Source organism: Euprymna scolopes, chromosome 14 (genome assembly GCF_053919585.1).
Source record: "Euprymna scolopes isolate OS-2025 chromosome 14, ASM5391958v1, whole genome shotgun sequence".
NCBI classification, from domain to species: Eukaryota; Metazoa; Mollusca; class Cephalopoda; order Sepiida; family Sepiolidae; genus Euprymna; species Euprymna scolopes.
The window spans coordinates 80,688,014-80,701,752 of NC_136495.1; the positions used below are offsets into that span (position 1 = coordinate 80,688,014).

General features: G+C 34.7%; 1 protein-coding gene across 10 annotated transcripts in view; it reads right to left on the reverse strand.

The window, feature by feature from the left end:
• The window catches only part of LOC145293116 (uncharacterized), a 327,847-nt gene that overhangs the window by 85,767 nt on the left and 228,341 nt on the right, over positions 1–13,739 (reverse strand). For all 10 annotated transcript variants that reach the window (XM_080139507.1, XM_080139503.1, XM_080139504.1 and 7 more), the window contains one exon: positions 6,022–6,097. In XM_080139507.1, the coding sequence (XP_079995633.1) occupies positions 6,022–6,097 (76 nt within the window). The remainder of the gene's footprint in view (positions 1–6,021; positions 6,098–13,739) is intronic.

The following is a 13,739-nucleotide window of genomic DNA, read 5'->3' on the forward strand; positions in this document are numbered from 1 at the left end:
ACGCACATCTCCCTATCATGTTCAACATCAGATTCAGGACTTGTAATAGACATCCATTGTATCATTCTCATTTCATTACTCTCCATACAACAAATTTCCTCAAACATCACTGGGCAGTTTTCACTTTCATACATCACCATACTGCATACACACTCTTAGTGAACTCTTCCCTTGATTATCAGTAATAATGCTCTGCTAGTTAGTAATGACAGAAGTACTTTGAACTTACTTCACACACTCCTAACTCATTTCAATCACTCCAGCACCTTGTTATATGGTTATCGTATAATCAAGATAAAACTTCTGAACAATCTCAATAGCTTCACCATCCAAATATAATTTCTCCACATCTGAGTTTGCACCCATCTTCGTTGTCTTATAGTTCTTACACATAAATTGATTATCTCAACCTACTAGTAATTCCACTGTAATTTTCTTGTGTAGCCAATGCTTTACAAGCAAAAAAAACAAAAAAAACTCCCTTTCTATAAACTGATCAGGAGACTATTTCCTTTTTCTAGCGAAGAGAGAGGGGGTCACTTTCCAACACTACAACCACTGATCATTTTGGTCCTGGTAACATTCTCTTAAACCTTCACTTTCCATAATATTTCTCCAAGTCTTTAACAAATAAACTTTCCATTATTTCACAAGCACTAAATTATTAGTATAAAGCATCTATTCTAGACAACTCGTACAAAAACTTCCTTAACATTTTTAAGACACAAATGAAAGCAACAGACTTAGTACAAATACCAACTCACTCCTGGTGCAACCCTAAGAGCCAGATATGTCCTAAGATAGAGTACTGTTGTCACATCTGGGCAGGAGCTGATCAGAGTGCCTTTTCTTGCCTTGGCATGGCTCAAAACTAGCTTCAAAACCTAGGAGGCAATGTCCTTTTCTCCTCATTACAACTTCTATCACAGAAGAGATGCTGAAAGCCTATCTTTGCTCCATTATTATTTTCATGGTAGGTGCTCAACTGAACTTTACGTTATGGTTCACCCCTGTAAAGCATTTGCGGCAAACAACTAACTACAAACACTATCAGCAATTTTCTTTACTCACTGTGCCTAAAACTAAACAAAAATTCCATATACATATCTTGCATTTACCCTGTTCAATCCTGGTGAAAGAACTGACCCATCAATGTCTTACTTAATTCTGAATTATTAATCAATTTACCATAGTTCACCACTGCGAAACTCCAAACCAACAGCCTGGTTAACTGAATATCCTGTCATCTCTGAAGATATATACCATACACTGAACAATGTAGTTAAAGCTAAGGCATTAATGCTCGATATATCCAAAGCCTTTGGGACGGTCTGGCATGAAGGCTTTTTTCATGAAAATTAAGTTGTATTGTACAATTGGACAAATCTATACTCCTATAAATTCGTTTTTCTTTTGTGTGTGTATTGATATTCATATTAAAAACCTTTTCTACTTATTTAAAAATAAAATACAACTTTCTTATATATGGGTTGTGGAATTGCATTCCCTAGCAAAAGATCTAGCCTATTTGCATATTCTTTTAAATATTCATTTTAATTCCCTATTCGTTTTTTCGGTTTTCTTATGGGATGATCATCTTTAGTTAACTATTACGTGTAATTATATTCATGCAGATGTTCTACATGATTCATACTTGCATAATATTTGCGTAAAACGTTTATAGTAAACAAAATAGTTTCCATATATATTTATGTATACGTATATATTTTTGTTTAACAAATTTTGCCTACCAAACTCCTAGAGTTTTTGGTCTACAGACAGGAAACTTCATATATAAGGTATTTGAATTCATGCGAACCTTTATATTTGGGTCTTACCCAGGAAAAATCGGTGCAAAAGTGTGAAAATCAAAACAAAAACATTTGCCAGGTGAAGATTGAATACAGTATTACGAATGCATAATGTAGTAGCTATTGGTTCATGTTTTAATTTTTGGCCTTGCATTATAAATGTCTTCATAGCCAAGTCATTGATGACAGAGGCAAAAATAAATTGTGAGCTGAATGTTTTGGTTTCGATTCTCGGTGGTGGCGCACGAGTCTTTTTTTAAAAAAACTTTTTCAATCATTACTACGTATCATGTCCAAACTATCTATATATCTATAAAAGTGAATGTGTGTGTACATTTTCCTATGCAATAACAGTCAATTTTCAGTCTACAGACTCGATATACGATATACAGGGTAGAGTGATTTGGGGAAAATCTTTGTAATCAGTTTTCGACCAGAAATTTGGCTGTTAAGGGATCAAAGTTCAACGATTTGACCTTTGAGAACTCTACCAAACTCCGACAATTTTGGGTCTAAACACTTGAAATTTTAGATATAGGTTCCTTGGACATGGATCTAACTTAACTTGATTTGAGCCCAAAACAATAAATGTTAAGGAGTCATAATAGGGGTCAAAGTTTTTAAAAATTGACCTCTGCAGTCTACCAAATTACTCAGACAATTTCTGGTCTAAACATTTGAAATTTTACATTCAGGGTATTCAGAGATAGGGCAAGCTTTTTAATCAGTTTGGGTCGAAAATTTGACCTATCAATATATGTATGTATGCATGCATGCATGTCTGCCTAAAACTTTCGACAGAGGCGACGAATTTTCACAAGATCAGTATCGTTTTGAAGTTCGAGCTTCAGACGACAAATACCAAAAATTTGGCTAAAAACATTAATTTCTTCACCCTCAACTGACCACTTTTCTACCGAGAGGGGGGGGGGCGCTTTTTTCGCAGATATTTTCGATTGTCTAGCCTTAACCTATATCACTTCTGGTTTGGCGGTGGTCGTAACAGTAAAGACGTCACATTTCTTTCACATTCTTTTCATCCTTCGCGGTAAGGGTTGGAGCCTGTCTTCCTACTACCATTTTTTTTTTTTTTTTTTTTTTGCGCTCAACACACACCTCCAAACAACCGGGCAATGCCGGGCACCCATGCTAGTATATCTATAAAGGTGGTGAAAGTGTTTGTGTCTGTGTGTACATTTCCCTACACAATAACTGTCAATTTTCAGTCTACAGACTCGAAATTTGATATAAAGGGTATTAAGATTTAGGAAAATCTTTGTAATCGGTTTTCGGCCACCAATTTAACTCTTAAGGGGGCAAAGTTCAACGATTTGACCTTTGAGAACTCTACCAAATTCCTCCGTCAGTTTTGGGTATGAACACTTGAAATTTTAAATATAAGTTCCTTGGACATGAATCTAACTTAACTTGATTTGAGCCCAAAACAATAAGTTTTAAGGGGTCATAATAGGGGTGAAAATAATTTGACCTCTACGGTTTCTACCAAATTACTCAGACAATTTCTGGTCTAAACATTTGAAGTTTTACATAAAGAGTATTCAGAGATAGGGCAAACTTTTTAAATCGGCTTGGGGCAAAAATTTGAGTTATCAATATATAAATGTATGTATGTATACGTTTGCATGTCTGCCTAAAACTTTCGGCAGAAGCGTCGGATTTTTACAAGATCAGTATCGTTTTGAAGTTCGAGCTTTCAGATGACAAATATCGAAAAATTGGCTAAAAACTAATATCTTCACCTTCAACTGGGCACTTTTCTACAGGGAGGGTGTAGCTTTTTTCGCAAGTCATCGTCTTCTTTCAATTGTCTCGCCTTAATTAAAACCTACGTCAATTCCGGTTCGGCGGTGGTCGTAACAGCAAAGACGTCAGGTCCCCCCCCCGTTCTTTTCCTCCTTTGCGGTATGGGTTCGAGCCTGCCTTCCTACTATCACTTTTTTTTCTTCTCAACATACACCTTCAAACACCCAGGCAACGCCAGGCTGAAATGCTAGTATTTAATATAATCAGATTCTTATTAAAAAAAAAAAAAAAAAAAAAAAAAAAAGAAGAAGAAAAATTCATGTTATTGATGATTGTACATCTAAGCACATTGATATTAATGTCAGTGTTATACAGGGATCGATCTTTGGATCTTTACTATTCCTAATTTTCATAAATGACATTCTTAATGAAATTGTGCCTAAGATGAGTATATTTGTTGATAGCACCATGCTCTATTCTGTGGGCAAAATGAACAGACATATCCAAGGCAATAGTTGAATTCTTATAAAATGATATCCAGTCTGTAGTAAAATTGGGACAAAAGTGGATGGTAACATTTAACGCTAACAAGACAAATCTAACAATTATAAGAAACCCTTCACTAAATGTTGCTTACCATGGCTAATAGCACCCTACATGAGTCCAACTTTCAAACTCCTCGGCCTAACATTCACAGATAACATGAATTGTAACAAATACATAGAAGACGCTGTCAAGGCTGGTGCAAAGAAAGTGGGTTCCCTCTACCACGCAAGAAAACTTTACATTTACCAGTATCCTATATCTCTAAAAAAAACTCACTATTTACCCATGCATGAAGTATTGTCACATCTGTGCTAGTGCATCAACCACTAGACTCTCCTTAACTAGGGTGAAAAAAAGAGTCTGCAATCTAATAGGTGCCACACTGCATACCATGCTCAACCCCCTGTCCCATCGGCGCAATATTGCATCTGTGCTAGTTTTACAAGTACTTCAATGGAATGGGTTCTGATGAACTCGCTGCCGCAATGTAAATACAAATAACCAATCTGACAATCAGCAAAATCCCACCCCTTCACTGTACAGATCTCCAGATGCCAGAAGATTTTCTACTCTAATGACTTCTTTCCTCAAATGGCTAGCTTTTGAATTTCCTTCCTGCTCTCTTGACTGTACTAACATGCAGAAATTTAAATGTAATGTGAACAAGCATAACTCCCCACTTCAGATATCCTATCATTTTCAGTTACTCCTTACGTCTCAATGGAAATGCATGTTGTTTGAAGTAAATTGTAGTTAAAATTAATAAGTATAGAACCAATGGTACTTTGCTCAGACAAAACTACAAATGCTTTCTATCTATGCTTATCTGACTTCTGAACCACATGAGACATTAATTTTAGGTATCTGTAGTAACTTCTATTCGGAATTCATCCTTTACAATTGCAGCAATTCAGAAATCCCAGTCTTTCAGAACAATCTTTTTTATAATCTGATTTGTCAAGGTCGATCAACTCCGTGCCCATTTCACCCACAGTCTTCAACAATGCTCGAGCTTTCAGCAGCATTACCTTTCTTCATTTTACTTACAGCTTCTCGCACCATTTTTTTCTCAATACTTACAGTTGGATCAGAAACTGCTTTTGCAATGTTGAGATTTTCTCAATCCTATGGAGACTCAATATTCAACAATATTTCATAATAGAATTTTTAAAAATTCACCTTGTTCATTTGTTACTAAGACTTCATTATTTCAAATGCACTTCTCTCCAACAATATCCACATTTATCTTTGTCATCTGCATAACTATTATGAATACTTCATTTTTCTGGTCACCTTTTTATAATATTTATAAATCTGGTTGGATCAGTCTCCTTTTTCACTTTGTCAATTTTTTTTTTTTTCGTTTTTGCCATCAAGTACATATTCTTATTTGTTAAACACTTTCCTCAATCATTCTTAGTAGAAAATTATTTCTAGGCTTCTATAGATATGTTTCATATATATATATATATATATATATATATATATAATTGCATTACAGAAGATCAGAAAAACATTGGCATGATCGGTTTCAAACCCAAAACAAAGGGGACCAACATCCGGTCACCTGTGCTGAATTCTCTTCAGCCTCTGTTTATATTAGTCTTCCTGGAGGACACCATTTCTGGAAATAAAGGCTGAAGAGAGTCCAACAGACCAGATATTAGCCCTTTATTTTGGATTTGAAACCGATGATACCAATGTTTCTGATCTTCTGTAACACAAAATAATTATTTTGATATTTTCTTTATAAATCAAGCATTCTGTTGAGGTTCTTTCCCACAAACCTTACATAGTAATGCATATGTATATATTTATAAAAATAAGTATTAATAAATCAGCAAGTTCTAGATAAAAATTTTGTTAAAAAAAAAATAAATAAAAATAAATATTTGCTTACCTGATTCATTGTTAAACAACCTCTCTTGCCTTCATAGAAAGCATTATACGATTGGACTTGTTCCAGTATTTTTTGTCTGAAACAAGAGAGAGAAAAAAAAAAAATTAAAACGAATCAAATGAAAACTATCCAATTGTCAATTGTTTTGAATATTTGTTATTTGTATAAAAGAGTCAAAAATAAAACCAAACAAAACGCTAAGCAAAAATCAATGTTAAAAACAAATCAAAAGTGCATTTATGAAATATGGTTCAGCTATAATTGAAAATTGGTCCAAATTTTTAAGGTAGTTTCATGGTTTAGTGGTCATTAATGACAAATATGTCTCCCCTTCCCTGTTAGTCATTATAGTGGTGGAGTCAGTTGATACAAATAATCTGAATATGGTTATACAACAGGTGTCAAAAAGTGTGAAGTCTCCATGTTAGATTGTAAACAAAGACTGAGAAATACAAATCTGCCGTTGCTCTAACAAAATCATGCGTCAAACGAGAGGAAAATTCAGAGTTAATTTAATCGGGAAGACAAATCATAAGTTGGTCTTTTTTTCTCATGACTAGGGCTATGACAACTGCATATTATTTTTATTGTTTTGACTCACGAAAAGTTGACACAGTCATTCAACAGAGAACCACATCACTATAGAAAAGCATAAGATATCAACAGACACATACTAGAGTCAAAACAATGAAAAGAATATGCTGTTGCCCTAGCCCCACTCATGACTATTGGAAAAAGGAAATGCTAATGAAAGCTTGGAGAAATTTATGAAGCAACCCAAAACCTAACCAACAATTGTTCGTAGAATTAATATTTAAAATATTCAACGTTGCAGTTCAACAACTATATATAAAATTGCGACTTGGATCCAATTCAAATGTGTGAATCCAGATAAAGCCATTCAAATTATCATAGAGTAGGCAACACCTGCACCTTCCTTTCCTGGTCAAGATTTCATGCAGCCGTGCAAACAACGTCAAAAGACATGTCAGATTCTTCCAGATGAGGAGAATGAGCAGTTAGTGAGGTAGTTCTCACTCTCTACCCCATCCATATTCACAGTTACTGCTTAACTTTCAACCAATCATGTTAAACCACCACCATATTAACAATCATTTGTATATTGATTTCAGTAAAACAAATATTTTATTCAGAGATGAAATTTTGTAATTGAAACAAATTATCAAATCAATATAAGCATGTTTTGGTGTTAATTTATTCATTTTCTGATGTTCTTTGATTATTACCGTTTTCCTATATGCAACAATGCATACATACAGAAAAACAAATATTTAAGCAATAACTATGTATATAAGATATCCATAAAGTCCATTTAATTTTTATATGGACATTTCATCTGTATATAACTTGTCATTTGGTTGATCCCATTTAATTGTGCTTTTGACTTTTCTTTTGACCTTGACATCTGAGTTGCTTACATTAAAAAAATTATTTAAAAAAAAAAAAAAAAAAAAAATTATCAAGAAATTTTTTTTCACCATATAAACAAAAGAATTTTTAAACCGATTATGCAATTAAAATATGTTGTCGAGAGCATTTTCTCTGCAAACTAAGGTAGACAGACGCAAGTTATGTGACTTGCTGTTTCAATGAATGAAAGTTGCTAAGAGGAAAAACTGAAATAAAGTTTGAGGACAATTCCATGTCAAATCATCCAGAGTTTGAAACCCATATCCTCAAATTTTGTTATAACTTGCACCATAGATGGAGATCATAAAAGTTTAGAAATCCTGAAAATTTGAGCATGTAACGAAGCAGTTGCTGATTTAGAACATTTTCTGTTTTGCTTAAATTTCACAAGATTGTTTGGAGCGCATTTAATTGTATTTCCTTCAATATTTTTAGTTTTGAACTTGATGTGACCCTGAAAATTAACTTTTAAAAAGTTTTTTGATAGAAGAATCCAAAAATAGCATCAGATTTGCTCAGAAATGAAAATTATGTGATTTAATCAGATTTTTGAGTTTTTCACATGTGCAAAAAAAAATAAAAAATAAATAAAAAATAAAAAAAATAAAAATAAAAAATGGCCGATTTAAAAAAAAATTTGTTTTGAACATTCATGCAAACACTATAAAGTATCTCGGGACCAAAAATGGTAAAACGTTCACATTTTGTTCATTCACAGTGTCTATTCCAGTTAGATCTTTTAACTGAGGATTCAGAAATAGTTTATTAGGGGAAGCAACTCGTTTGGTTATTCTAAATTTCTTGATTTAACATGGAACTGAATGGATCTCCATTAATGTTATTGCTTGTTTTCTGATTAAACAAATTATTCAAACAATGAAATTCTATTGGAAGATTTGATTAAAAAAAAATGTTATACTTGATGTAGATTGTACAGGGTGGAATGATAAAATTGTTGCTCAAGAAAAGACGATTCCATTTCCATTTGATGAAAACCAGTTTTCTTTTTATGTTGCAGACCATCTAATTGGCTGGTTGTGTCCAAAAATCCCAAGAGCGATAGGAACCTTCTATCATGTCTGAAAGTGACAGTGTTCAACGAGCAAGATCGGAGATGCGCCGCTTGACAACTCATGCTCTCTACCGATTCAAGTTACAACAGGACTGTTAGATAAACACAGGACTTAATATGTATAAAGAAAAATATAAACATAAATGACCGACTTCAACAAAGGATACGGAGAGAATATTTTATTCGACTCCTTACTAACTACTGAGTATATACAATAATGGACGCTACACAACTTTCGACCGGAAACCGCTTCACCGGCAGGGAGAGTTTTCAGGGGAGATCACTCACACAGATTAACAAGGATCATTGCCAGCAAACTGAAAATCACTAGATTGCCATGAATAACAGGGACATGCCCAGGGTGATGAAAACGATTTCCGGCCACTGGCTTTCGTGTGGTTTCAAGTGAGGGTCACATCATGCCACCTTATATCTCCAAAATCAACTTGAAAGTTAACACCAAAGTGTACCTGGATGATGTGCTGAAGAGCGTGGTGATCCCCTCGTGCAATCAGGTGGCCGCTGACAGACCCTGGGTGCAGCAGCAGGACTCAGTGCCGCTCCAGGAGTCCAAAGAGACCTTGGCTTGACTTCAGAAGGGGGTGCTATGACTTTGTACCCTTCTCTCACTGATCCTCCTCCTCCTCCCAACATGAACCTGCTGGACTACTTCGTTTGGTCATACATCAAGAACATCACCAACATGACCTCCCACAACATCAAAGCCAGCCTGATCACTACCATCTGCTGAGTATTTGCCGAGTTCCCGTCGGCGCTTGTGGAAAAGGCATACTCCCAGTTCCTAACCTGTATCGAGACTGTGATTGAGGCTGAAGGCGATTACACTGAATAGATGTCAGCTCTGCCACAATCAAGTTACCTGAATTGATTTTTTCAATAAAAGTTTTGAAATAAAGATGTAGTGTTGTTTTCTTTAGGGCGACAACTTTATCGTTCCACCTTGTATTATTATTAGGCATGCGCTACAAAAGCCTTAAAGCATATTCCTCTAGTTAATTAAACTTTCAATCCATTTGACTAAAAACTTAAAATACAAGAGGAATTTTAATGAATGGACAACCCCCAATAGAATGGTACAAAGAGTGCAGTAACCTTGAGGAGGCTTATTATCCTTTAATTACAGAGAAAGTCAAAAGTCATTGATGAGAAATATGGTATGATAATGCAAAACTGATTGACAATGATTATAGAAAGTGGGAGAATGGAATTCGGTATAAATAGGAATTCAGAAGAAGTGTGTAATGAGGAAAATAAAAAAGATAAACAGTAGCAGAGCACAATATAGACTAGAAACAATCCATTGATTTTTTTGATTTTTCACAAGTCACAGCTAGTATTTAAGTCAGAAAATAATGTCAGTTACAATTAACTGATGAAAAAATATGCAAAATACAAGGATCTACAGATATACAAGAAATTCTATCTTTTTATTTGTGGTATATAAGAAATATCTTATAAAGACAATATTATAATTAACATTTACAGATTTTGTTTTGATTATAGCAGTTAAAAGAAAAATTCTGTGAGATTAGTTTGATGCTTTTGTGTTTTACATAACAAATGATAAGAACTACAGCAAGTCTCTCTGATTGGTTCATAAGAGTAGTGGTGGATGGGCAGAAATCAGAAGCTCATAATATCAATGCTGGAGTCCCTCAGGGGTCCATCCAGGGCCCAACTTCCTCATCTACAGTAATGATCTCCCAAATCACATACTAAGATCATTCATAGACATTTATGTTGACACTACAATCTATGGCAACACTTCAAACACTGTAAATTACCAAGTTCTCTCTGATCTTGAGCACGTGGTGCAATGGGAAAAGGAGTGGCTGGTTGATTTTAATGCATCTAAAACCAAGCTTCTATCTTTCCATCATCAACGCTCTGACCCCTCGTCTGGCATCAACTGAAATGAATGGCTCTTGGGGAGGCTTCAGGTTTTGACAAGCTTCTGGGTTTGACCTTTACTCCTTATCTGAAAGCGAACACTTACATCAAATCTATTGCCAAAGTCGCTGGAGAAAAATGGTGGGATCATTTTACAGCTCCAGTAGATATCTTACTGCTGATACAATTCTCTACCTATATAAAAGCGAAGCACATCCTATGATGGAGTACTGTTGCCACATTTGGGCAGGAGCTGCTAAAAGCACCTTATCCTGTTTAGACAGTTCAAAATAGACTTTGTAGCCTAGTAGAGGATGTCCTTTTCTCTTCCCTGCAACCTCTTTCCCCCGACAGAAGAATTTGGGAGCCTGTCTCTGCTCTATAGTTATTTTCATGGCAAGAGCTCCAATCTACAGTCCCCCACTTGCCAAACTTTCATCTAGCTGAAACCACTATCAATAATTTCCCCACTCTTTATCTATGCCTAAACCTAGATGTAGATTCCATGAACAAAGCTTCTTTCTTAGAACTGCACGCCTGTGGAACTCTTCCATTTCTCTGCTTTCCAGCAGATTACACTATGGTAGCCTTTAAGTCCAATGTAAAGTTGTTGAGCCGTCCCCTTAAGTAATCCAATTTACCAAATTTCCACTACTAACGATTACCATAAAATTGTCCTATTGACTACCATACACTCATTGACTCTTATCCTTGAGTGACCTCCAAGCCTTGATGAGCGATAAAAAGTTAATTGATAAATTTGATGATTATTGGCAAATTTTGAAAACAGATTTTAAACAAATCCAAAACTTTTTCTTCAAATTATTGACTTTTCAAAATTTTTTTAATAGAAAAAAAAAAAAAAAAAAAAAAAAAAAAAAACTATTTCTTGAATAAACTAGGCTGTCAATTGTCAATATGAAAAAAAAAAAATCTTAAAGATGGACATGAAACTTTTACAAAATACATAAAACTAACCAATTTTACTTAATCGTATGCACTATAGTATTTTTAGTAATTCTTTAAAATTAATAAATGGCAAAAAAAATTTCAATAAAATTCAATAAAATTTTATTTTGAATTTATCAATGTACTCCTAAACTTATGTGAATGTAATTTATGATATAGTATAAAATTTCAGTGGAAATAAATTTAATGGGTTAAAATTGCCTTTCAGAATGAGATTTTTTTTGAGCAATGTGAGTGAAGTGTTAGGATGAAAAAAAGTATCTGCTGACTGGTCATCTTACCTCAAATGAGACAATTGAAATGTTAGATCTTTCGAGCGGTTATATTTTAGCGAAACAACCCAAATATTGCTGGATGCTCCCCCCCTTTTTTGGCAGAATTGGTATAAAAACTTGCTTTACAGCATATCAGCCCTATAGGACATTTTATACAATTTTACAAATTCTCTATTACACTAGATTTTAACCAGGATTGCGAAGTTGGTTCAACTCTGATTTCTCAATAATCCATTCTTTTAAGAGTTATTATCCCTTAATGATTTTTTTTAAAATCAAAAGTAACTTTTAGCTTTGATGCTGAACATGTAAACGTTTGAATTATAGAACAGAAATATTTACAAAATAAATTTGAATGTAAGATTATACCAGATTGGTACAGCTACTACAACTAAAAAAATTATATTTTCCAACAATAACAACGTTGCTTATAGACACTGAAAATACTTGGTCTTTTATGACGAAATTAAGCACATAGTTTTTTTTTTTTTTTCTTTGTTTTTTTTTTTTGTTTTTTTTTTTTAAGAACAAACAAACTGATTTTGTTTGAAAGATGTGTTTGTTATGGTGTCGAAAACCAGGCAATGAACCATGGACCTTTATAAGTTTGGTTAAGTAATTCCTTTCATCAACAAGTGGTCACGTTCACTTGTAATAGCAGCAATAGCAGTAGTCCTTATTTCATCTCTTCACTGACAACACGAGATAAATAACAACCGTCAAAAACGAATAAGAACGATGTGGCATCCAAAACAAAACTAACTCTCATGCAAAAACATGTCTTCTTTTATTTAGCCGTTTTGACTACTAAAAAAGAATCTGGTTTGTACAATCAGCATCACCTCGTAATCACCCAGTTCTAGGTTTGTGCTCATGTGCGATGACCGTTTTCTTGCAGCGAGCGCATGCTAATCATTGTTGACCCCCCCCCCATCTTGTTCATCCCAAACAAGGTATATTGCCACTTGGACGTAAGAGGCGATTACAGGAAACTGTAAGGAGATGAGTGAGGTGTCTGTTCAAAATTTTTCTTCGGTTATAAAGATATAAACAGTTTTCGCAGATTTTTCATTCAAGTATATTTTCATATATTTGTTCCATATCTCACATTTCAACTACTGACACGGTTACAACTACGTTGGCAACATTCATGTCAACAGTGTCACATTCATGATTTTTAAAAACATTTACTTTTTACGCTAAACAAGAAATACTGCCACTTGGATGTAAGCGACTACTACTTGGGATCATATCTTTTAGGGGACCGTTGGGTGTTGAACAGAGATACCTGTTCACATTACATTTAAATTTCTTAAGGTTAGTACATCCAGGGAAGCAGGAAACAGGGAGATAATTCCAAAATCTAGCAGTCTGAGGAAAGAAACAGTTAAAGTAGAAAACTTTCCGGCATCTAGGGACCTCAACAGTGAAGAGGCATGATTTTACTGCTCATCAGGTTAGTCAAGATTATGTACGTCAAGGGGGAACAAGTATTATATATATATATATATATTGTGGACAGCAATACTGTCAAAAGAAAAGTAAGACGCCACCTTCCCTCCACTAGTCTGTGGGAGACCCCTAGTCGAGAACTCACTTAGCCCCGATCAAGGTAACGTGAGGTCATGGAAAGCAGGTGATTGATGTAATACAGAAGCAAACAAATAATTCTGTTCATGATTTTGTTGTGCGGAGCAGAAAATACCTTCAGGTCAGGACAATTGCCCAGTATGGGCACTGCTCAGACAAAAAGAAACTGCAACCTGCTGTCTGTACAATGGCAAAGAAAGCTATGATGGTACATCAAACTCTTTATTAGAGAAACAACATGAATAGAGTTCTGAATCAGAACACCTCGCTCAGTAAGGATTACCATGATAGGCAGGTAGCACCTGATCATTATAATACTATTCTCCAATAATCACCAAACAATAGCAGGAAAGATCGTGGGTAGAGGAAGCAGAGGACGAGAGCAAGAAATATACGTTGACAGTCTGAACATCTAGGCAACATAAAAAAAGATGAGCAACAATGAATTCATGAATGCTTTGAGGGAGAAA